The 23065-nt window shown below is 46.6% G+C and overlaps 2 protein-coding genes across 2 annotated transcripts in view; one reads left to right on the top strand and one right to left on the bottom strand.

Annotated features, from left to right (window-relative positions):
* rps7 (ribosomal protein S7) overlaps positions 1-23065 on the bottom strand; it is a 439982-nt gene that overhangs the window by 82157 nt on the left and 334760 nt on the right. The window lies entirely within an intron of this gene.
* adi1 (acireductone dioxygenase 1) lies at positions 1017-21502 on the top strand. Its single transcript, XM_070884944.1, has 4 exons — positions 1017-1214; positions 16705-16824; positions 18530-18709; positions 20254-21502. Exons 1-4 carry the CDS (start codon positions 1098-1100, stop codon positions 20371-20373), a joined length of 537 nt encoding a protein of 178 aa, XP_070741045.1. The 5' UTR covers positions 1017-1097; the 3' UTR covers positions 20374-21502.

Here is a 23065-nt window from a genome sequence, read left to right as displayed (position 1 = left end):
AAAACATCTGAGAAAGAGCGCTGAGACATTCATCAAAACTCCAGAGATCTTAGTGACACCCACAGAAAATCCGCTGCCAATACAGACAACTAACACATGAAACAGCACTTCAATGACAACGTATGTTGCCTGATATTTCCCCTCAGAGCACTGATAAAGAGACTAAAGCGATCAGTGCACAGAACACCACTGAAACAACCAGTTTTAGGTGAAGCAACAAAATCCGCACAACGCTGCTTTTATCAGGCGTAAGAGTTTTGAGGACATTTGCTGGGCACGATATGCGTAAATCCCGCAATTTTGCCCTTGAAAATGTCTTCGCTCCCGATATGCGCGAGATCTGTCAAGCCAGAAACTTGATAGATCGGAAAAGCCGGTTTTCAGCACATGTGCATTGTGCGCTGAAAACTGGCCTTTCCGATGCCTTCCTGAGTTCGTAGAAACTTCGTACGGACCCGGGGAAGCCGGGATTTCAACGCCAATGTTTAGCGCCCTCTAGCTAGTAGGTATAGGGAGCGGTATTGAGAGAGAGGGTCTGTGAATGAACGCCATTTTAAAGCTCCACATGGCTGTCTGAGATCTCCCAAATGGAGTTAAGTTGAACTAAGAGTGTTCAAGAGACTATAAAATACAAAAGGTACTATATAAATAAATACAAGTTGTGGTTGACTAAACATTTTAGTGGTAGTTCTGCTGAAGTAGCAGTGGGATGTGGAGGTGGAACTAAGCAATTTTGTTGATGTATATCGAGTTGCCAACTCTGGTGGGAGGTATTACTGAAGATCCGGACAGGTTATGTTGACCACATGATGCCTGATCATGTGACCTCTACAAATACTATTTCTCTAAAGAACATTTAATAACACTACACAAGTTACAACAAACAAAATCAGAGCGATTTAGTCCAGAATGAACAATACTCAGTTTCACAAGTATACACAAAGGCTTGTTGTCAGACTGTCAGAGTAAAGGTTTCAAGTTGCAAGCCTTTCTCCTCCCTGTGTGGGTGGGCGTTTTTGAGCTGGAGCACATGATCTGTCCAACTCACTGCGGCCTCGGCATCACAACCTAAGTGAGTCATACAGGAAGACAGCGTAATGGAAGCGTGGTACATGGACGGGTCGGTGGATGACCAGCGGAAGCCTCACAGGCAGCAGCCCAATGTAGCGGTGAATATGCAGGAGCTGGGGCAATGTGGCGTCTTCTACTGGAAGGTGAGGCTGGCACTCCGGCTTAGACCAGGGGCGGCCGCTCGCAGCTCCAAGCTCTCACTGTGTATTCAACATGCAAGTTGCGTCTCTCGCTCTCTCTCGCTCTCCAAGTACAATCTGTGATTTCACTTTTGGCTCTCACACATTGGAACATGTTTTTAATGCTGTTTTACACGAAATTGTGTTTTATTTGCTGTTGCGTCTCCCCGGATTACCCGTCAAAGTGCTCCAATTGTTCACATTTCGGGCCACCAGTTGCACCCAAGTGTTCCAACTCCCAACACTGTTGCACTTCGATCAACATGCTTCAATAACCCTGAACTTCCTGCATGTCTGGATATTGAATTGTTTCAACTATTTCTCTACGTCTCACTAACATCTAGCGACCGAAATTGCCCATCCCCTCTCTAAGGTCCATTACCAATGGAGCGGAGAGGCCATGCCGACCGGGGGCAGACGGATGGGCTCGACCTGTCCTATATTGCCCCCGGGCTGGGAGCAGCGGGAACAGGTTTGCGCACCATCTGTGCTGCCGCCTGTCGGGCACGCGCCGACCCCCTTCTGACCGGTGGTGAGCCCCGCGGGAGCGGTGCTGCTGTCGGTCGGTGCTACTGACAGCGTTCCCCAGCGGGAAGCAAGGCGGCCGCGCTACCGCCACCTCCTATTTTATTTTAATTGTCGGCCGACTCCGAGGTCGGCCCGATAATGATGGCCACGGGTTTGACCGAGCCACCAACAGGCAGCCCGGCATCCCCTCTTGGGTCTTATTCCGCAGTCCCTCGGAGTCAAGGATGTCTTGCTTCCACTCTAAAAGTGAGTTCTCAGGTGACCTACAGTCTCTATCACAGGTGCGGCAGACAGTGGTTCAAGGAAAGGGTGGTTGCAGAGCCTGGGTTGACCCACGCTCCTTCTGTTGTCTATTTTTGGTTTCTGCTTGCTCTAGGCGATGGGACTCGGTGCTCGGTGCCCTCCCGGATGCTCTTCCTCCACTTTGGGCGGTCTTGGGCCAGGCATTCCCAGGAGTTGGTGGGGATGTTGCACTTTGTCAAGCAGGCTTTGCGGGTGTCCTTGAAGCATTTTCTCTGCCCGCCTGGGGCTCGCTTGCAGTGTCGAAGCTCCATGTAGAGCGCTTGCTTTGGGAGTCCCGTGTCGGGCATGCAGACGATGTGGCCCTCCCAACGGAGCTGATCGAGCGTGGTCAATGCTTCGATACTGGGGATGTTGGCCTGAACGAGAACACTTGTTCTGCCAATGGATTTTCAGGATCTTGCGGAGGCAGCACTGGTGGTACATCTCCAGCACTTTGAGGTATCTGCTGTATATAGTCCACGTCTCTGAGCCATATTGGAGGGCGGGTATCACAACTGCCCTGCAGACCATGAGCTTGGTGCTGGGTTTGAGGTCCTGGCCTTCAAACACTCTCTTCCTCAGGCGACCGAAGGCTGCACTGGCGCACTGAAGGCGGTGTTAGACCTCGTCATCAATGTCTTCTCTCGCTGACAGTACGCTCCCGAGGTATGGAAAATGGTCCACGTTGTCATCGTGGATTTTAATAATTGGGGGGCAGTGTTGTGTGGTGGGATCAGGTTGGTAGAGGACCTTTGTCTTACGGATGTTTAGCATAAGGCCCATGCTCTCGTACGCCTCGGTGAAGGTGTTGATGCTGGCTTGAAGTTCAGTCTCCGAGTGTGCACAGACGCAAGCATCGTCTGTGTACTATAGTTCAGTGAGGATGGGAGGACTTTGGATCTGGCCTCGAGGTGGCGGAGGTTGAACAGATTCCCACCTTTGGTTTGGGCCCTACCTGCTCTCTCCACCCTCGCACTCGAATCCGGCGGTGTTCTGGACTGTACCCTCTCTCTGCCCTCACACCCGGCTCCGTCTGCACTTCGGCTCTACCCTCTTTCTTCACACCCGTCTCTGCCGACGTTCTGGCCCCCCTCTGCCCACTGGTCCCACTCAACTGCGGAGCCCTTGTCGAGCACGTGGTGCATGCAATGGCGGCGGCCACTCTGACCCTTCTTGGTCCGGCCAAAACCCTCCCTGGTGGCCCAGTGGGAGCCGCTAATGTGGCTGCAGATTACGCAACGGCCCTCCCCTTTAACTAAAGGGGATGGACGTTGTGACACAACAGCGCCACGCAGCACATCCACGTTTCATTGATGTCATCAGTGCAGCGCTGATGACTCCGACTGATTTTGATGTCCGCCCCGATCCAAGGGTACTTCCACCCTGCAGTTGCCATGGATTGGGGCGGAGGAAAAACTTAAAAAAAAAATGGTAGTAGTCGGTGGGGTGAGGGGACAATTTCGGCCCCCGAGTATTTTCAATCTGGAAACCAAGTGGATCAACAAAATGTTGGAGGTCCCTGGGATAAATGGCTCTTGTTTTCACGCACCGATATAAAGCGGCAGCATAAACTCCATCCTATGCAGTGTACTAAGTATGTCCTTCCTAAAAATGTTATAGTCCAAGTTTATTTTTTTCCACTCCTAACTTTTAACCCCCACCCCCTAAAAAATAATGTAAATGGTGACAAATTGCATGCATGGGAAGGAGAGTGCAAGGTTGGGGGGGGAAACTGGCTTTGGTGGGCTTCATAGATTGTGTTATTTAAAAAAGGTGGCAGACTAAACGCAGGAAACTGTAGACCAGTTAACCTAACATCTGTCGTTGGGAAAATGCTGGAGTCCATTATTAAGGAAGCAGTAGTGGGACATTTGGAAAAGCAACATTCAGTCAAGCAGAGTCAGCATGGTTTTATGAAAGGGAAGTCATGTTTGACAAATTTGCTGGAGTTCTTTGAGGATATAACGAGCAGGGTCGATAAGGAGGAACCACTGGATGTGATGTATTTGGATTTCCAGAAGACATTCGATAAGGTGCCACATAAAAGGTTACTGCATAAGATAAAAGTTCACCGGGTTGGGGGTAATATATTAGCATGGATAGAGGATTGGCTAACGAACAGAAAACAGAGTCGGGATAAATGGATCATTTTCCAGTTGGCAAACACTGATTATTGGGGTGCCGCAAGGATTGGTGCTGGGTCCTCAACTATTTACAATCTATATTAATGACTTGGATGAAGGGATCGAGTGTAATGTAGCCAAGTTTGCTGATGATACAAAGATGGGTGGGAAAGCAAATTGTGAGGAGGACACATTAAATCTGCAAAGGGATATAGACAGGCTAAGTGAGTGGGGAAAAAATTGGCAGATGGAGTATAATGTGGGAAAATGTGAGGTTATCCACTTTGGCAGAAAAAATAGAAAAGCAAATTATAATTTAAATGGAGAAAAATTGCAAAGTGCTGCAGTACAGAGGACCTGGGGGTCCTTGTGCATGAAACACATGGTTACTCCGCAAGATTCTACAAATCCCCTGGGAGGACAGGCGCCCCCACATCAGTGTCCTCGTCCAGGCAAACATCCCCAGCATTGAAGCACTGACCACACTTGATCAGCTCCGCTGGGCAGGCCACATAGTTCGCATGCCAGACACGAGACTCCCAAAGCAAGTGCTCTACTCCGAGCTCCTGCACGGCAAACGAGCCAAAGGTGGGCAGCGGAAATGCTACAAGGACACTCTCAAAGCCTCCCTGATAAAGTGCGACACCCCCACTGACACCTGGGAGTCCCTGGCTCAAGACCGCCCTAAGTGGAGGAAGTACATCCGAGAGGGCGCTGAGCACCTCGAGTCTCAACGCCGAGAGCATGCAAAGATCAAGTGCAGGCAGCGGAAAGAGCATGCGGCAAACCAGCCCACCCACCCCTTCCCTCAACGACTATCTGTCCCACCCATGACAGAGTATGTGACTCTTGTATTGGACTGTTCAACCACCAAAGAACTCACTTCAGGAGTGGAAGCAAGTCTTCCTCGATTCTGAGGGACTGCCCATGATGATGATTACTTGCTGTACCTGCATAATCAGGAAGGCAAATGGAATGTTGGCCTTTATTGCAAGGGGGATTGAGTATAAAAGCAGAGAAGTCCTGTTACAACTGTAGAGGGTATTGGTGAGGCCATACCTAGAGTGCTGCATTCAGTTTTGGTCTCCGTATTTAAGGAAGGATATACTTGCATTGGAAGCTGTTCAGAGAAGATTCATTAGGTTGATTCTGGAGATGAGAGTTGAGTAGATTGGGCCTATACACATTGGAATTCAGAAGAATGAGAGGTGATCTTATCGAAACATGTAAGATAATGAGGGGGTTCGACAAGGTGGCTGCAGAGAGGATATTTCCACTCATGCAAACTCAAACTAGGGGACATAGTCTCAGATTAAGGGGCTGACCATTTAAATGAGATGAGGAGGAATTTCTTCTCTGAAGTTTGTAAATCTATGGAATTCTCTGCCCCAGGGAGCTATGGAGACTGGGTCATTGAATATATTTAAGGCCCTATGTTCTTTGCACTTATCAAGATGAGGGTTGTCAGTATTGAGGAATCAGACCCTTTTCCATTTTGTCTCCCAGTGTCCAGATATCATTAAGCATTTTCAAGTCGGGGATAATATGGCCAGAGAAAAATGAAACTCCCTCAATATAATAGTGTACCTTTGGCCTAACCAAGAAGGTGACCGGAGGTGAGCCACTCGCCTCAGAATACCCAGCCTTTGATCTGTTCTAGTAGCCACGGCATTTATATAACTAGTCCAGTTCAGCTTCTGGTCAATGGTGACTCCTCTTTCTCTTTTTCCACCCCCCCTCCCCCAGGATGTTGATGGTGGGGACCTCAGTGATTTATAATGGCATTGAATCTCATGGGGAGGTGGTTAGACTCTGTTGTTGCAGATGGTCATTGCATGACACTTGAGTGGCGTGAATGTTACTTGCCGCTTATCAACTCAAGCCAGAATGTTGTCTAGGTCTTGCTGCATGCGGGCATGGACTGAGGATTTGTGAATAGAGGTGAACACTGCAATCATTAGCAAACAGCTCCTCCATCTTTAGATGGAGAAAAAGTCATTCTTGAAGCTGAAAATGGTTGGGCTTCGGACACTGCCTTAAGAAAGTTCTGCAACAATGTCCTTACATGATTGGCTTCCAACAACCACAACCACAACCACCTTCATTTATGCCAGGTATGCCTTGAGCCCCTGTAAGTTTCTCCCCTAATCCTCATAACTTCAATTTTTACTAGGGCTCCTTAGTGTCACACTCAGTTAAAAGTTGCTTTGATGTCAAGGGTAGTCACACTCAGCTCACTTCTGGAAATCAGCTCGGGTCCATATTTGGCCTAAGGCTATAATGAGGTCTGGAGCCAAGTGGTCTCCGTGGATCCTAAACTCTAAGCAGGTTATTGGTGAGTCAGCTCTACTTGATAGCACTTTTGATGATTCCTCATATCACTTTGCTAATGATTGGGAGTAGACTGATAGGGCAGCATTTGGCCAGGTTGGATTTGCCTGCTTTTTGTGGACAGCATATACTTGGAAAACCTTCTACATTGTCGGCTAGATGCCAGTGTTGTAGCTTTACTGGAACAGTTTAGCTAAGGGTGCGGCTAGTTATGGAGCATAAATCTTCAGCACTACAGCCGGGATGTTGTCGGGGCCCGTAGCCTTTGCTGCATCCAGTGCGCTCAGCAATGAAGTGAATCGAATTGGCTGGAGACTGGCATCTGTGATGGCAAGAACCACCAAAGGAGGTAGAGAAGAATCATCCACTCAGCACTACTGGCTGAAGATAGCTGCGAATGCTTTAGTCTTGTCTTTTGTACGCATGCTGGGCTCTGCCAATGTTGAGGACAAGGATGTTCAAAGAGCCTCCTCCCCCTCCTGTTAGTTGCTTAATTGTCCACCACCATTCACGGCTGGATGTGTCTGTGTTGCAGAGCTTTGATCTGATCGATTGGTTGTTGGATTGCTTAGCTCTGTCTATGCAGCTCTGCTTTTGCTGTTTGGCACACTTGTACTCCTGTGTCGTTTCACCAGGTTGCCACCTCATTTTCAGGTACACCTGTTGCTTCAGGCCTGCTCTTCTACACACCTCATTGAACCAGGGTTGGTTCTCTAGCTTGATGGTGATGGAGAAGTGAAGGATATGCTGGGCCATGAGGTCACAGATTATAGGGGTATACAGTTCTGTAGCTGCTGATGGTCCACAGTGCCTCATGGATGCCTAGTTTTGAGCTGCTTGATCTGTTAATCTCCCCCATTTAGCACTTGCAGGGTAACCTCAGTGTGAAGAAAGGACTTGGTCTCCACAAGGACTGTGCGGTGGTCACTTCTACCACAGGTGTATCTGCGACAAGTAGATTGTTCCCTTGTGTTGGCTCGCTCGCCATCTGCTGCAAGCCTAGTCTGGCAGTCGGGTCCCTTGGGACACTGCCAGCTTGGTCAGTGGTGGTATGACCGAGCCACTCTTGGAGATGGACATTGCAGTCCCCACATTCTGTGTCCTTGCTATACTTCACTGTTTCCTCCAAGTGATGTTCAACATGGAGGAGTACTGATTCATTAATCTGATGGAGGGCGGTAGGTGGTAATCAACAGAAGGTTTGATGTGACTCCATGAGACTTCATGGGGTCCTAAAAATGGGTGACTTTTACAGAAGAACATCTGGACATAGTGGTCTCTAGACCCGGTAAATGAGTTTGACAATCTCCTCTTGGATATCAACCTATCATCACCATGCACCAATGTCTTTGTTCCTGTGACCACAAAATTCACAATGTAACTGCAGGGAACTGTGAGGATGAATGAACTCTGGCAGAAAGAATCATGTACTCTGTTCATCTCTAAATTCAACTTGGTCTCCAATCCTAAAACATAGCAATGACTGGTGATAGCAGAGTTGCAACACACTACACAAAACAGGTATAACCACAAATGCAAAAGATTATATTTTTATTTAAAGTGGAAAATTATATACTGGAAAATATATGTGACAAACCAGGCCATAATTAGTTATACAGATTGAACCTCTCTTATCCGGGACTTCCATATCCAGCACCACCCCTCGTTTGGACCATTCCCGGCCTCAGGGTGACACATGCGCACAATACGGCTGGTCAATATCCTCAAAATATCACTGTTTTTAAAAATAAAAGCTTGGCCATTTACACCTGCACGGCACATTTCAATCTCAACAGACCCACAATAAATTTACCCAACTTCGGAGCCGATAGCTCGGGGGGCCCCCCCGGCCTGCGGACTCCGTTGACTCGCCTTCCTTTTGCACGGTGCTGGCTCCTCGACCAGCAGTGGATGTGTGAGGTGTCGATCAGCACCGTTCCCCCTGAGCTGTGCCCAGGGCTGGTGTAAGGGTCGGTGGAGAAGGGGATGAGGAACTGCTGCTCCAGCACGAATTCCAGTTGCTGCTGGTCCCACTCCTGGAGTCGTTCTTGGAGTCTCCCCACACTGGTTCAGGGGCAACTCAAACAGGAAGATTCACTCACACTCTGTTTAACCCATTGTGCTCAGTAGAGCCAAGTGTGAACCATGTGTATAAGCACAGAAGTGTCAGCGGGCCAGCAGGCCCCGAAGGAGCTTGAGGCTGGGAATGGGTTGCAAACACGTGACCTCTCCTCATCCAGCAAAATCCCTTATTTGGCACTGGCCAGGTCCGCCGCATAAGGGAGATTCAACCTGTACCACAATCGCACAGGTGAAAATATAAATAGTATAAGTGAAATCGGGAAAACAGCCGGTGAAAAACATCGGGCTGGATTTTCGGCTTTTTGCAATTTCAGTGGTTTCCGGGCGCAATTCACAGCAGATTCAAAAATTTAGCGCCGGGTTAGTGTTAGCGCCAGAGCGTGCAATTTTGAGCAAATGAAAGTTCACGAGGAGCGTTAGCGCTAACTGCTGCGTTGCACCACAGACTTTGTGCGCTGGAGCCGAAAGTTCCGGCGTTTTTTAAAAAAAAAATCAGCCGCTCTGCGCTTCTGGTCTGCTGTCCAATCGTAAACGCTAATGCTGGGTGCAACCGTCCGCATGCGCAGTGCACCCGGGGCTGAATCAGCCATTTTAAAATTGGATTTTGATCATGGAGGAGGAGGAGGATTGTGGACAGTGTGCCAGGCGATTTAGCCAAGAGGCTAACAAAGCTCTAGTGGGGGCTGTGGAGAGAAGATGGCAGGAATTACATCGCAGGGGTGGATCTAGACCCCTGCCATCCATTTTTAGTAGAATATGGAGGGAAATCACTGAGGAGGTCTCTGCCTCAGATACTGTGGTCAGGAGTGGGAAACAGTGCCAAAAGAAGTTCAACGATCTTTCGAGGGCCGTTAGAGTACAATTTTTATCGATACACTCTTATATGTTACTTCAATTATAAATCTGACACACTATTTGTTCTTGTGCTTTTGGTGCCTGTCAGCAGCCTGTGGGTTGCCTCCTAAAATGCATGACACATAGGTAGGCTTACCTTATTTGCCATGAATGATCTTTACACATTATTAAGATTGCTTTCTGAGATCTCATAAGATGTCTCTGCACTTCAATGTCCTCCTGATGAACCATGTGCAACTTCCAAGGGCATTAAACAGAGGACTGTATTACATTCAGACAGTATTGTATAAGTTGCTTAAGGCTCAGAAATGCTCTGCGCTTGCGAACTATTAGCTCTTGGATCTCCTGATCATTCTCATCAAACCAGTCCTGGTATTTTCTGGTTGAGTGACCAAGCGCCTCTTCACAGGCACTGGTTATGGAGGCCTGGAGGACAGACCAAGCAACAACCCAACTGTGGAGCAGCAAAGCAACGTTACAGGTGGCTCAAGGCTGAGGTCCAACAAAAAACCCGGGACCTAAAGAACAGGTGGTGGATGGAGAAAACACAGGAGATACAACAACTGGCCGACAGCCATGATGTGCGAGGATTCTTCATCGCAATCAAGGCCACCTACAGTCCAAACTCCCAAGGCCCCACCCCACTGCTGGCCAAGAACGGGGAAACACTCATCAAGGACACGGAGGCAGTCAGGGCCCGCTAGAAGGAGCACTTCGAAGATCTCCTCAACTGAGATTCTGCCTTTTGAGCTGAGTGTTCTCGACTCTATCCCACAGCATTCGACCGGCCACGACCTCACTGACACCCCAACGGCGCACCAGGTAGGAAAAGCCATAAGACAGCTCAAGAACAACAAGGCTACGGGAGCGGATGGAATCCCTGCTGAGGCACTAAAGTATGGCGGAGAGGCACTGTTGGCACGGATACTTGACCTCATCTCTCATCTGCAGAGAGGAAAGCTCAGGGATAGTGATCGTGACCATTTTTTAAAAAGGGGACAAGTCCGACTGCGGCAACTACAGAGGGATCTCCCTGCTCTCGGCCACTGGGAAAGTTATCGCTAGAGTCCTCCTCAACCGTCTTCTCTCTGTGGCTGAGGAGCTCCTCCCGGAGTCACAGTGCGGATTTCATCCCCTACGGGGCACAACGGACATGATCTTTGCAGCGCGACAGCTGTAGGAAAAATGCAGGGAACAGCACCAGGCCCTTATACATGACCGCCTTCGACCTTACAAAGGCCTTTGACACTGTCAACTGCGAGGGTCTATGGAGCGGCGTCCTCCATTTCGGATGCCCCCAAAAGTTCGTCAACATCCTCCACCTGCTCCACGACGACATGCAGGCCGTGATCCTTACCAACGGATCCATTACAGACCCAATCCACCTCCGGACCGAGGTCAAACAGGGCTGTATCATCGCTCCACAACCCTCTTCTCAATCTTCCTCACTGCCATGCTCCACCTCACTGTCCAACAAGTTTTCCACTGGTGTGGACCTCCGGGCCAGGTCCAAGACCACCCCAACCTCTGTTGTCGAGCTACAGTACGCGGACAATGCCTGCATCTGCGCATATTTAGGCTGAACTCCAGGACATAGTCGACGTATTTACTGAGACGTACGAAAACATGGGGCTTGCGCTAAACATCCATAAGACAAAGGTCCTCCACCAGCCTGTCCTCGCTACACAGCATTGCCCCCCCAGTCATCAAGATCCACGGCACGGCCCTGGACAACGTGGACCATTTCCCATACCTCGGGAGACATTTATCAACAAAAGCAGACATTGATGAGATTCAGTACGCCAGCGCAGCCTTCGACCGCCTGAGGAGAAGAGTGTTTGAAGACCAGGCTCTCAAAACTGTCACCAAGCACAAGGTCTACAGGGCTGTACCCGCCCTCCTATATGGCTCAGACACATGGACCATGTGTAGTAAACACCAAGTCGCTGGAGAAATACCACCAACAATGCCTCCGCAAGATCCTACAAATCGCCTGGCAGGACAGACGCACCAACATCAATGTCCTCGACCAGGCCAACATCCCCAACATTGAAGCACTGACCACACTTGATCAGCTCCGCTGGGCAGGCCACATTGTCCGCATGCCAGACACGAGATTCCCAAAGCAAGCGCTCTACTCTGAACTCTTCACCGCAAATGAGCCAAAGGTGGGCAGCGGAAACGTTACAAAGACACCCTCGAAGCCTCCCTGATAAAGTGCAACATCCCCACCGATACCTGGGAGTCCCTGGCCAAAGACCACCCTAAGTGGAGAGAGTGCCTCCGGGAGGGTGCTGAGCACCTCGAGTCTCGTCGCCGAGAGCATGCAGAAGACAAGCGCAGGCAGCGGAGAGAATGTGCAGTAAACCTGTCCCACCTTTCCTCTCAATGACTGTCTGTCCTACCTTTGGCAGGGACTGTGGCTCTCATGTTGGACTGTTCAGCCACCTAAAGACTCATTCTAAGAGTGGAAGCAAGTCTTCCACGATACCGAGGAACTGCCTATGATGTTGATGATGGTGGTATAATGCTTTGGTCGCTATCTGTGCCACAAAAGCAGATGGACCCTCTTGTAAGCATTCCCATTTTCATCTTTGCCTGCAGGCGAAGAAGTCCCATAATCGCCGTGAGCAGGTGAGGACAGGCAGCGATCTGCCTCAGATCCTGCCACTGACCGACCTCAATGAGCGAGTGGTAGGCCTCCTCGGTGTCTCGGGTCGGTCAACTGCCATTGGGGGCGCTGACGCCCCGCTCGGAAACTGAGGGTATGTCGTGCACACTCCCTGGGCTTGGTTGGGGCAATGTCAGTGTCTGCCCCAACCCGAGTTCACAATGTCATGCAGTGTCTGTGGACTACATATAATGGAGTAGCGGCAGTCCTTCAAATGAGCCTGTGCTATGTGACCTTCCTCATGTCACCCTGCCTCCTCCCCTGCTGCTAACCACTTGTCTGTTGCCTTCTACTTCCAGATGACCAGTCACAGGCACCGCATCCCTCAAGGGACCAGCCACAGCCGCAGCATCCCTCAAATCAAGCCTCCACGTCAGGCCATTGTGTGGAGGAGGAGGAAGAGGACGAGTTCAGCAATCCAGCCCTGTTTTACCACCGGCACTCACCTGGTCTGAGGAGGATGATGTAACTTTCTCGGGGTTTGACAACTCTGAGGCTCCTGGGACTAGTGGCGTGCGGCAACGCAGTTCTGGGGTCAAATCCCGTATGCCATCTCTCCGGAGGGTGGGTCGGCAAAGTCTGTCTGCTGACAGACAGGCAGACATGGAACTGGACATGGTGGGAATGTCCAGGGAGAGCATCCACCTCACCCATCAGCTCCTTGATGTCTTGGGTAGGATTCTCGCGACCATCGAGAGTCTCATTGTGACCATTACAGAGCTGGGTCACAGATTGTCAGTGCGAGCCGTGAAACCTGCGAGGCCATCAGTGCCCACACGAGACTGGTGGCCTCCAGCAGTGACACTGGAGTCCCGGAGAGTGTTGTGCGAAGCCTTGCCAAATACAGTGCATCATAGGCACAAGCTCAGCTTCAGCTTGGGCAGGTGTTGCAGTCCAATCCTCCCGCCCTTCTCTCTGCGTTCCCCAGTGTTACACCCAGACCCAACCACCTGTGACTGGCAACACTGCTGAAGAGGCTCGCCAGTCAGAAGGCGGGCCTTCCACGCCACGAGCTGGTCTAGTGTGTCCCGAGGCAGCGTCTCCATTGTCTCTTTCCCCCGAACACAGCAGCGCTCTGACAACGTTGCTGCACGCCATCTTGGGTTAGAAGTAGCAGGTAAGTGGGGAGGGGAGGGGGGTTAAAGCCGGTGGTAAAAGACGGTGGGGCAGGGGTTGCTGCATTATGTTCTGCATTCTGTTGTTTATAATAATGTTTTTGAATAATCACACTGCTGGATACAGATAATTTGTTATTTTATTAAAGTTTCAAAATTAAGTTAAAGTTATAAAAGTTTACAATGTTTCATAAATTCTTTTATTCACCATAACCATTCCTGTGTACTGTCTCATTTTCAGAATAAGAGTGGGAATAGTCAACATGGTGGGATAGAGTGGCCAGGCAACGGTCAAACGTGTGCCATTCACTCGTCAAGCAAACGTTCAATTATGAGTTGCTGATGTAAAGCCTTTGCAGCGGCGAAATTTCCACGATGCCTCCCCTGTGGTTGTGGTGGTAGTGGCACGGGTTCCTCGCCAGGCTCCTCCTCCTTCCCCCCCCCCCCCCCCTCTCCTGAGGTGGTGCTGCAATCCCCATTGGCAATTCCTGTCCCCACGTGATGGCTAAGTTGTGTAGCATGCAGCACACCACAATGAACTCGGAGACCTGCTGAGGGGAGTATTGCAGGCAGCCTCCAGAGTGGTCCAGGCAGCGAAAACGCTGCTTGAGCACTCCAATTGCCTGTCCGATGATGTGCGTGTGGCTGCATGGCTCTCATTATAGTGATGCTCAGCTTCTGTCTGAGGAGCGGGGTCATGAGCCAGGTGGCGAGGCCATAACCTTTGTCCCCCAGTATCCAGCTCTGGCCTTGTGGTTGACGCTGGAACATGTGTGAGACACAAGATGAAAGCATCATGGATGCTCCCTGGATATTGGGCATTGACTGCCATGATGCGCTGAGTATGATCGCAGATGATCTGTACGTTCATGGAGTGGAATCCCTTTCGGTCTTGGTAAATCTCTGGATTCTCTGAAGGTGCTCGCAGGGCGATGTGCGTACAGTCCAGGGCACTCTGAACCTTGGGGAAGCCAGCAAATTGTCCAAAACCTACAGCCCTCTCATTCTGGGTCTTCTTGGTCATTGGGAAGTTTATGCAGTCCATCCTGCGTACGTACAGTGCAGTAATAACCTGGCAAATGCAGCGATGTGTAGTGTGCTGCGAGATGGAGCATATGTCCCCCGCTAATGCCTGAAAAGAGCTGGAGGCATAGAAGGCAAGTGCCACATTCACCTTCACCTCGACGGGCAGTGCAGTCCTGTTGCAGCTGGTAGGCTGCAGGTCTGCCTGTACGAGCTGGCATATCTCTGTCAGCACTTTTCAGAAGCGCAGCCTTCTAACACACTGTGACTCAGAGAGCAGGAGGTATGAGCGATGTTCACTGTAAACTCTTGGGGGCGATAGGGCCTCCTCCCCATACAGCTGCGACCTCTCCGATTACGTTGCAAATGATCATCAATAAGCCTTCCAGCTTGACGACATATAAACATAGCTGCCAGGATTAATGGCTGACATAGCACGGCCCCCATCTTTTAAAATATGCTTAAATGTCCTTTAAAACAAACTATAAATTCACAAACTTCACAATCAAAAGTATGCAGTAATGCAGCATTCTTCTCCCAATGCTTTTATTCACTCAGTACTCCGACTTTCTCCTCCGTTTTTAAGATGGTGTCATTGGTCGTTAGCTACCTGGGTGAAACTGCTTTTTGCTGGCAGGTTCCCGGGCAGATGCTAAATCGGGCGACATGCTCGAAAGTTCCGCCCGGAGTGCTAGCGCAGCGATGCACGACGATTTACGGCATCCAAACGGTCAAAATAGCGGACGGGCGCTAAGTTTTAGCGTCGCCACAAAACCATTGGCGCAAATTTCACCCGGGCGCAAAATCTTGGGCGTCTCGTTTCACGCCAAAAAAAAAATTGTTTTTGTATCCCGCCGAGGCATTAAATGGGGTGCAAATCAGTCGAAAATCCAGACCATATAGCCAGAACTGTGTGGTTCTGAGGATGTAATATCAACCAGAATATCTTTGTTCCCCTGTAAACTACTCATGCACACCGCTGTAATGTGTCTTGGCCCCAGAACTTGCTGCACATTACACAAAATGTCATTGATTTAAAAATAATCATAAAATCCTGTGCAAGTACTGTGGCCATTTATTTATAATTATAATGCCATACATCTATTGTACTTTTTCCATATAGAAATGTTAATCTATATGTATATTAAATAGACTTTGAAATCCAAATTTAAATGAAATACCGGACACATATTTGAGTAAGTACTCGTCCCCAGAATTTAAAAGGTCAAAAATTTGTTTTCCTGTCTTTTTTTTTGCTGCAGACTACAAAGAATTATAGGAGTCAGAAAAAAAAACTCTTCATTCTGCTTTCAATCTATACAGCCAACTAGTTCTGAACTGCCATTTATTGACGGTGTTTACTCATGATATATGGTTCCTTTTTAATATATTACATTATAGGGTCTGCTAACTTTAACGTTTTACTACATATATTTTCATGTGCCATCCCTCAACGATTAAAAGTAACGTCTCATATCAATTTCTCTGTGCTCTTCTCCCACTCCAATACTTTGTATTTCTTTCAGTCTTTGTCTCCCTCTGCCTGCCTGTGTATCTGAGACACTTTGTTTTTGTCTCTAAATCTGTCTCATTCCTACTTTGTGCAAGTCTATCCTTCTCTGGTTGCCTCTGATTAGTATGTCTTCTACACTCTATGTCTCTCATACAATTATGTTTTATCTTTCCTTCCACCCTTCATTCTCTCAATTTTTACCTTTTTGAATTTGTTTTGCAGCTTTTTTTTTCCTTCTGATTTTTGCTCCCTGTGTTTTCTTGTAAATCCATTTCTAATTGTCTATTTAAATTCACTTTCTACTCTGAATTTCTTATCCCTGGCTCAGTGGGCAGACTCGGAAGGGGGTGGGTGGGTGGGGGGTGGGGGTTATGGGCTGGACTGGGGTGGGTTTAAAAGTCCCGCGTAAATTGGTTGGCATTTCCGCATGACTTCTTGCTTGGAGACCAGAAATAAGATCACATTAAAAAGTGAAGAATGCTCAAATAATTAAAAAATAAACAGAGGTTGAGCTAAAAAAATAAATAACAGGATAGAGTATATTTTAAAATAAAATCTGTCCGTTTGGAATTAATCGGGATATGATTAGTTTATGCTGACAGTTAATCGTGTGGTTAACATGTATCAGTTAGCAATATTGGAGGGACTCTACAATTTATATCACATTCTTACAGACCTCATACTTTTAGTTGGGTTATTAATCTGTAAAGTTTGTAGTATTGTTGACATTTCGTGCAGGTGGCTGCCTGTACAAAGGAGCATCTGCAAGTACCATCCAGTTCTCAGCACCCATGTGCAAACATCAAAAACTGTAAAAACCTTACTGCTGCAGTATGTTATTCCAGGCAGGTTTTTTGATTATTTTTAAAATTACTAGTCAATCGCCTGTAGTTTGTCAATTTACTACACATTCTGTATTCTTGCTCTGCAGTTGGATGCTGACAAATATGAGGACGATCCAGAGCTGCAGAAGATTCGCAAAGAGAGGAATTACTCCTGGATGGATATAATAACCATACACAAAGATGCATTGCCAAATTATGAGGAAAAGGTAATTATTTATGGTTTGCATGACTTGAGCTTTTATAAATAAGTTGATAATCCATTTTAGAAGAGTAGTATAAATGTAGTAGCTCAGTGGGTAGCACTCTCTCCTCGGAGTCATAAGGTTGTGGGTTCAAGTCCCACTCCAGGGACTTGAGCGCATAACCTAGTTAAACACTTTAGTGCAATGCTGAAGGAGTGCTGCACTGTCGGAGATGTTGTCTTTCAGACGAGATGTTAAACTGAGGTCCCGTCTGCCCTCACAGGTAGACGTAAAAGATCCCATGGCTCTTTTGAAGAAGAGCAGGGAAGTTAGCCCCGGTGTCCTGGTCAGTATTTAGCCTTCAACCAACGCCACGAGAAAACATTATCTGGTCATTATTACATTGCTGGTTGTGGGAGCTTGCTGCACGCAAATTGACTGCTGCATTTCCTGCATGACAACGGTGACTGACTACATTTCAAAAGTACTTGATTAGCTGTAAAGTGCTTTGGGATGTCCTGAGGTCGTGAAAGGCGCCACATAAATGCAAGTCTTTCTTCAAATTCCAGATTGGCTCAATTGATGGTGCTCTTACATTTAAATGAGAAGCTTGGGGGGTTAGACCCCACTACAGAATTGAGTGCATACTCCAGACTGACACTTCAGTACAGTACTGAGGGAGTGTTGCACATGTCTTTTGGGTGATGTTAAATCAAAGTCCTGTCCAGGTGGATGTAAACTATCCCATGGCATTACTGGGACAAGAGCGGGGAGCTTTCCTGGTGACTCAGCCAATTCGCACCCCTCAAATGCTACTCTCTAAAACAGAATTTCAGCCATTCATCCCATTGATGTTTATGGGATTTTGCTGTGCACGAAGTGGTGCCACGTTGCATGGGTAACGGAGATCACTTCAGAGTGATTGGTTGTATGTCAATCATAACGATAAGGGGTTATGGGGAGTGAGTGGGGAAGTGGAGCTGAGTCCATGATCAGATCAGCCATGATCTTATTGAATGGTGGAGCAGGCTCGAGGGGCTGTATGGCCTACTCCTGTTCCTATTTATGTTCTTATAAAAATGAAAGTTTTATAACATTTTATTTTGTAAAATACCTGTACTATTATTTTGAAAATTGACTGATTTGAAGGTAAAGACTGCTGTTTCATAGTCTGGTCAGCAGAAGACAGCACTGTGCTGTTACGATCTGAATGGTGCAACATTTGGTGATTGGTCAAACCTTTCCGTACACTCTCCTATGCTTGATGTAAAAATATTTTCTCCCTCCAAATGAGCCTCTTGCTGTACTGAATCAAAAGGAATATTTTAGCACCACAAAATGTTGTGGTTACGGTGTTTTGAACAGAAGTAGTTAAAATTAGATAATGACGCTGTCGTTTTCATTGTGTGGGAGCATGTCAACATGTCTCTCAAAACATGCCGCATTATAGATAATTCCCAGAAGGGTTTGAATCACTGTCTCGCTGACATTTGAGCTGACCTCTCCTCAGTGAATCCTGAACGGTTCATTAGGTGGACTTCTCGCCTGTCAGCCAATCGTAGAATAGCATTGATTCAGATTGTCGCAGTCTCCTTGCTGAGCAGTGATCTTGGGAAATTGTGGTTTTAAAAAAAAATTGTTTTGAGGGTGAAAGACTTATGCATTAACAAATTATAATCTTCAAATAGTCTCAAAGTATTTTTGACATTAACTGTATATTTTTTTTTAGATTAAATCCTTTTTCCAGGAGCACCTTCATTTGGACGAAGAGATTCGCTACTTCCTCGATGGGAGTGGATACTTCGATGTGCGAGATGAAGATGACAAATGGATCCGAATTGCCATGAAAAAAGGAGACATGATAACACTTCCTGCAGGGATCTATCATCGATTCACGCTGGACGAGAATGTAAGTTTGAACAAACAGCATCGTTGAATTTATTGATCACCGCAAAGGTCAAATGGGTAATGTTAATGCCGTTGGCGGCTGTTGATAGAGATGTCACGTGCAGAACATTAAAAACAATACTTTCAAAATATCTGTTCTTGACAAACTAGGAAAATATAGTACATAAGAAAGACTGACCCATGTTCAACTACTGTCACATGGAATCCTTCTCCACTTGGCCTTAAGTTCTTATTTGAATATTTGCTACCACCAATGTCTGCATGTGTTATACAGCATGTAGGAAGATACTGCAAGTTAGTAATGCAATTGAGAAATGTTCATTTCAGTGTACATGACTGGGATGGCATGCATTTTAAAAAAGGAAATGGAATCCATGTTGTCTTGGATGATGTATTAAGACCTCTCTCCTACATGCTGCGCACCACTGATAAGTATTGGAAGAGTTGGTGTGTGTCAAATCTTCTGAGCTGTTCAAACAACTACTAGCAGCTCAGTTTCCTTTTTATAGATAATTGCAAGCTCTGCAGTCCTACTTGGCCCAGAAAGATAAGGGACCTGAATTTGCAGACAGATGCTTCCCGTGGTGAAATGCCTGGCATTCGTAAATAAAATCCGCGCCTACCTTCTGCCTTGGGATCCATAGAGACTTGCGCTCCTGGGCCTCAAAGCGTAGATATGTGGTTCGCAAGCGTCCCTAGGATCACGTGGGCTGGCCCAACCAATGAAAGAAGGGGGATCCTCATTCCTACTTATGGGGGTTCCGTATGTACCCAATCCCCATAAGGAATGGGGATCACAAACACATTTACACACCAAATAAATAAAAAAAATACATTTAAAATACAATTTAATTTTTTGAAAAATAAATTAATGTTTTAATGGGGCTAAAAATAACTAATTTTACAGGTGTTTTAATGTTTAATTGAAATATTTTTATATTCAAACTTTTACGCTGGTAAAAACACATTTCCACATGTGTGTTGGGTGGAAGCTTGCTCTTGTGTATAACCTGCTGTGTGTCCCTGGTGTGCAGCATCTGGTCAGGTCTCGGCTAATGTAGCCCGAAATGAATATTGTAAAGCCACCTCGTTCAAGATCTTTTTAAAACAAAAACAATGATTTTGTCGTCATTTTTTTTTTTAAAAAGCAAAAGCAATAGACGGACAAAATTTTAAACCTTCGGGAGGAAGTGGAAATATGACTTTTTTTCATCCAACCAGATATCTTCAGGTAATTGACTGTTCCTGGACCTCTTTAATGACTTGTATTTTTATAACTGGTCTGATCACTAGAGATTAATCAGGCTGACTTTTCTACGATTTCTGCCCTTGTGTCTTTATGCTGGCCTGACCAAGATTGGGACCTCTTGGTTCACCCTGCATCAGGCTGACTGCTGTGGGAAACTCACAAGTATCTTAGCAACTTTCCATTGCTACATAAAAGTAACGGTGTTGTCAAACTACACAAGATCCTCGCCTTGTAGTTGAAAACAGATTTGTAGCCTACAACAGATGATTGTGATAACTATAATTTTTATGTTGTAGAATTACGTGAAGGTTATGCGACTGTTTACTGGAGAACCTGTTTGGACACCTTACTATCGCCCAGCTGATGAATTGGATGTTCGCAAGAAATATGTTCGATTGCTGAACCAAGCACTATAAATCCTGCAGTTTCAGATAGTGTTTTTAATTGAAACAATTCAACAAGAAATAACCATGAGGAACATCTTGTTTAAACTTGTTTTTATTTTGTTGTTCTTCAGTCATCAGTAAGTTAACACTAATGAGATTAGAAACTTAAACTATTACAGAACAAAAACTTCAACTAAAAGCAGTAATTCATTAAACTGCAATATAATTGCCGTGGTATTTTGCTACCATACGCCTAGATTGCTTTGCTTGTTTTATGTAATTCATGTGCATTGGCTCTCAGTGGAAACCTCGACACTAGTAATTTGAACATCTGTCCCAAAGTATTGACTTCATAAGCGCATGTGCATTCATGCATCAACCGCCTCACTCTTCTCTCTCTCTCTCTCTCTCACACACTCACACCCAGACTCTCAGGAGTAACTGATTTGTCCCCTTCATCACTCCTGGTATTTATGGTGCGAGATTACTGAAATGGTTTGAAATTTAATTAAATGAGTACAGATTCAACCTCCAAAATCCGGAAACCTTGGGACAGAGGTATTTCTGGATTTCTGAACTTATTTCCGACGTCGTGAATCCGGAAACGCCCGGGCCAAGATTCAGGTATTTCCAGATTTCGGAACCCTTCGGCCGGCTGTATTCTGGGCGAAAAAAACCGTCCGAGAAAAACCTGCGTTGCAGCCCCAAGAACAGCGGTAAGTATGAAGACCTGCAAAAAAGGTAAGTTAGTTTTTATTTTTAAATTGTTATTCAGCAATTTAAAAGTGAAGTGTTTTGTGATTTATTATTTTGTTTCCTCCTCCCTCCTCCCTCCTCCCTCCCAAGGCCCAACTCACCGGTAACCGGCCTCAGAGTAAACTTGGCGAGGACCGACCGTGGTTGCTGCTGATTTTTTAATGGCTGGACCGTTTAGCAATATTTTTGGCACAAAATGCCAAAAAAATGTCCGGATTTTGGAACATTTTTCAGATTTCGGATGACCCCTCTACGGATCAGTGCGATGTCCGGATTTCGGAACATTCTGGATTTGGGAGGTCAAACCTGTATTTGTGGATTTTGTTTTGTATTCCAATATGTAGTTGTTTAGGAAAACAGTGCATTTTTTTTTAGTTCATTATTAAAATTCTGCAGCCAGCAATGTGTTGCGAGAGGCTTGGTTTGTTCCTGCGAGACTAGATTTAACCATGCTCATCTATAAAACACATGTGTTTCTAACAGTATCTTGATCCCGACTAGGCGACTTGTGTTTCACAGAACACAATAGACTGTGCTATATAGAAATAGTATCTTTCCCTACTTTTTCCAGCAGGCTCCTGTAATAATCATGTGAGCTGATGAATATCATCATTTTTATTCCTAGTCTATTTTTGTCCTTTTCCATAACTACCCTAAATCTAACTGAATTATCACTAGCACCAAAATGCTCTTCCACCTGCCCAGTTTCATTCCCTAAAACTATGTCCAGAACCACCCCCTCCCTTGTTGGGCTTGTTACATACTGGCTAAAAAGGTTGTCCCGAATGCATTTTAGGAATTCCGCACCCACAAGGCCACTGTTGCCTGCCAGCATCCAAACAGGAAAGGGAAAATTAGAAAAAACATTTTTGAATTGAAACAAACATGCAGGGGGAATTTTTTGCCAAATACATTAAGTGCTAAAGAGGTGGCCAAGATGCTGTCTAAAACAGAAACCCACATTTAGCTCAAGGTGCCATCTTGAAGATGAAGCCAGCGTAAAAAGGCTTGTTAAACAGCAGATTGCCACTAAAAATGTCTGCTAGTGCTCATTAAATAGGGTGCAGTTATTTTAGTGGCTGGTGCTTCAACTAACTCCCTCTCAACAGCAACCAGTTGTTTGGGAGCAAATAAGGCATTGATGTTGATTTCAACTGTTACTTAAAGGAATACTCACCATTTCATGGTCATTGCTACTGGAACTGTGAAGAGGACCTCTGAAACACGGTGAGACTTCAGCACTCGAACAACATTTATTCTGGAAAGACGTCACCTAAAGAGAGCAAGTGCTGTGCTACTCCACCTTATAGCAGTTACCAGGAGAAGGAGTACTTGATCATGGACATCTTGCTAGGGTCTGGATGAGGAATGGGAGGAAGCCATGAGATCAGGCAGAGTAGCACTAGCCGCTGCAGGAGGGGGGGGGCAGGAGGGCAAGGTGGCATTCTCGCTCTTTCCCTTTCCTCCCCCCCCCCCCCCCCCCGCCGTGTTGTGCACGTACAGCACATCCTCCTCCGGACCTTCACCACGAACTCCAGTGCTGCATCCAAGTACCTGTACGCCCTCTCCCTTGGTATCCTGAGCCATTCTGCAATGTGCCGCTATGCCTGCCAGAGCACTCCACATTTTCAGTGCAAGTGGGTCCGAAGAGCCCATATGTATTGCTCCATGAAAATTGCATCTAATCAGCACTTGAGCACTAAACCTGCAGATGTCCAGTTTAGCAGCTCTCAGCAAATTCAAATTTATGGTGATCAACAATGAGAAACATTAGGATTGAGAATGGGGAAGCTCATCACACAGGCTGGATCATACTACATTTCAAATTCAGCAGCAATATTTCACAAGCTAGACATTTTCTTTGCTCAAATGTTGGTACTTGTTTCTACCTAAATAACATTTGTATCGAACCTGGTTGCAGATTAAAAATTGTATTCTGTATGTGTCAGTGTCATTCATCTCTAGT

This window comes from Pristiophorus japonicus, chromosome 7, assembly GCF_044704955.1.
Source record: "Pristiophorus japonicus isolate sPriJap1 chromosome 7, sPriJap1.hap1, whole genome shotgun sequence".
Taxonomy (NCBI): domain Eukaryota; kingdom Metazoa; phylum Chordata; class Chondrichthyes; family Pristiophoridae; genus Pristiophorus; species Pristiophorus japonicus.
Note: the sequence above shows the minus strand (reverse complement) of the source record. Positions and strands in the feature narration are given on the sequence as shown.

Excerpts from the sequence above, each read along its gene's own strand:
- adi1 (XM_070884944.1), top strand. The coding sequence starts at position 1,098 with ATGGAAGCGTGGTACATGGACGGGTCGGTGGATGACCAGCGGAAGCCT. Across the intron at positions 16,825-18,529 it reads TGCCAAATTATGAGGAAAAG|ATTAAATCCTTTTTCCAGGA; the intron begins GTAATTATTTAT and ends ATTTTTTTTTAG. Across the intron at positions 18,710-20,253 it reads GATTCACGCTGGACGAGAAT|AATTACGTGAAGGTTATGCG; the intron begins GTAAGTTTGAAC and ends TTTATGTTGTAG.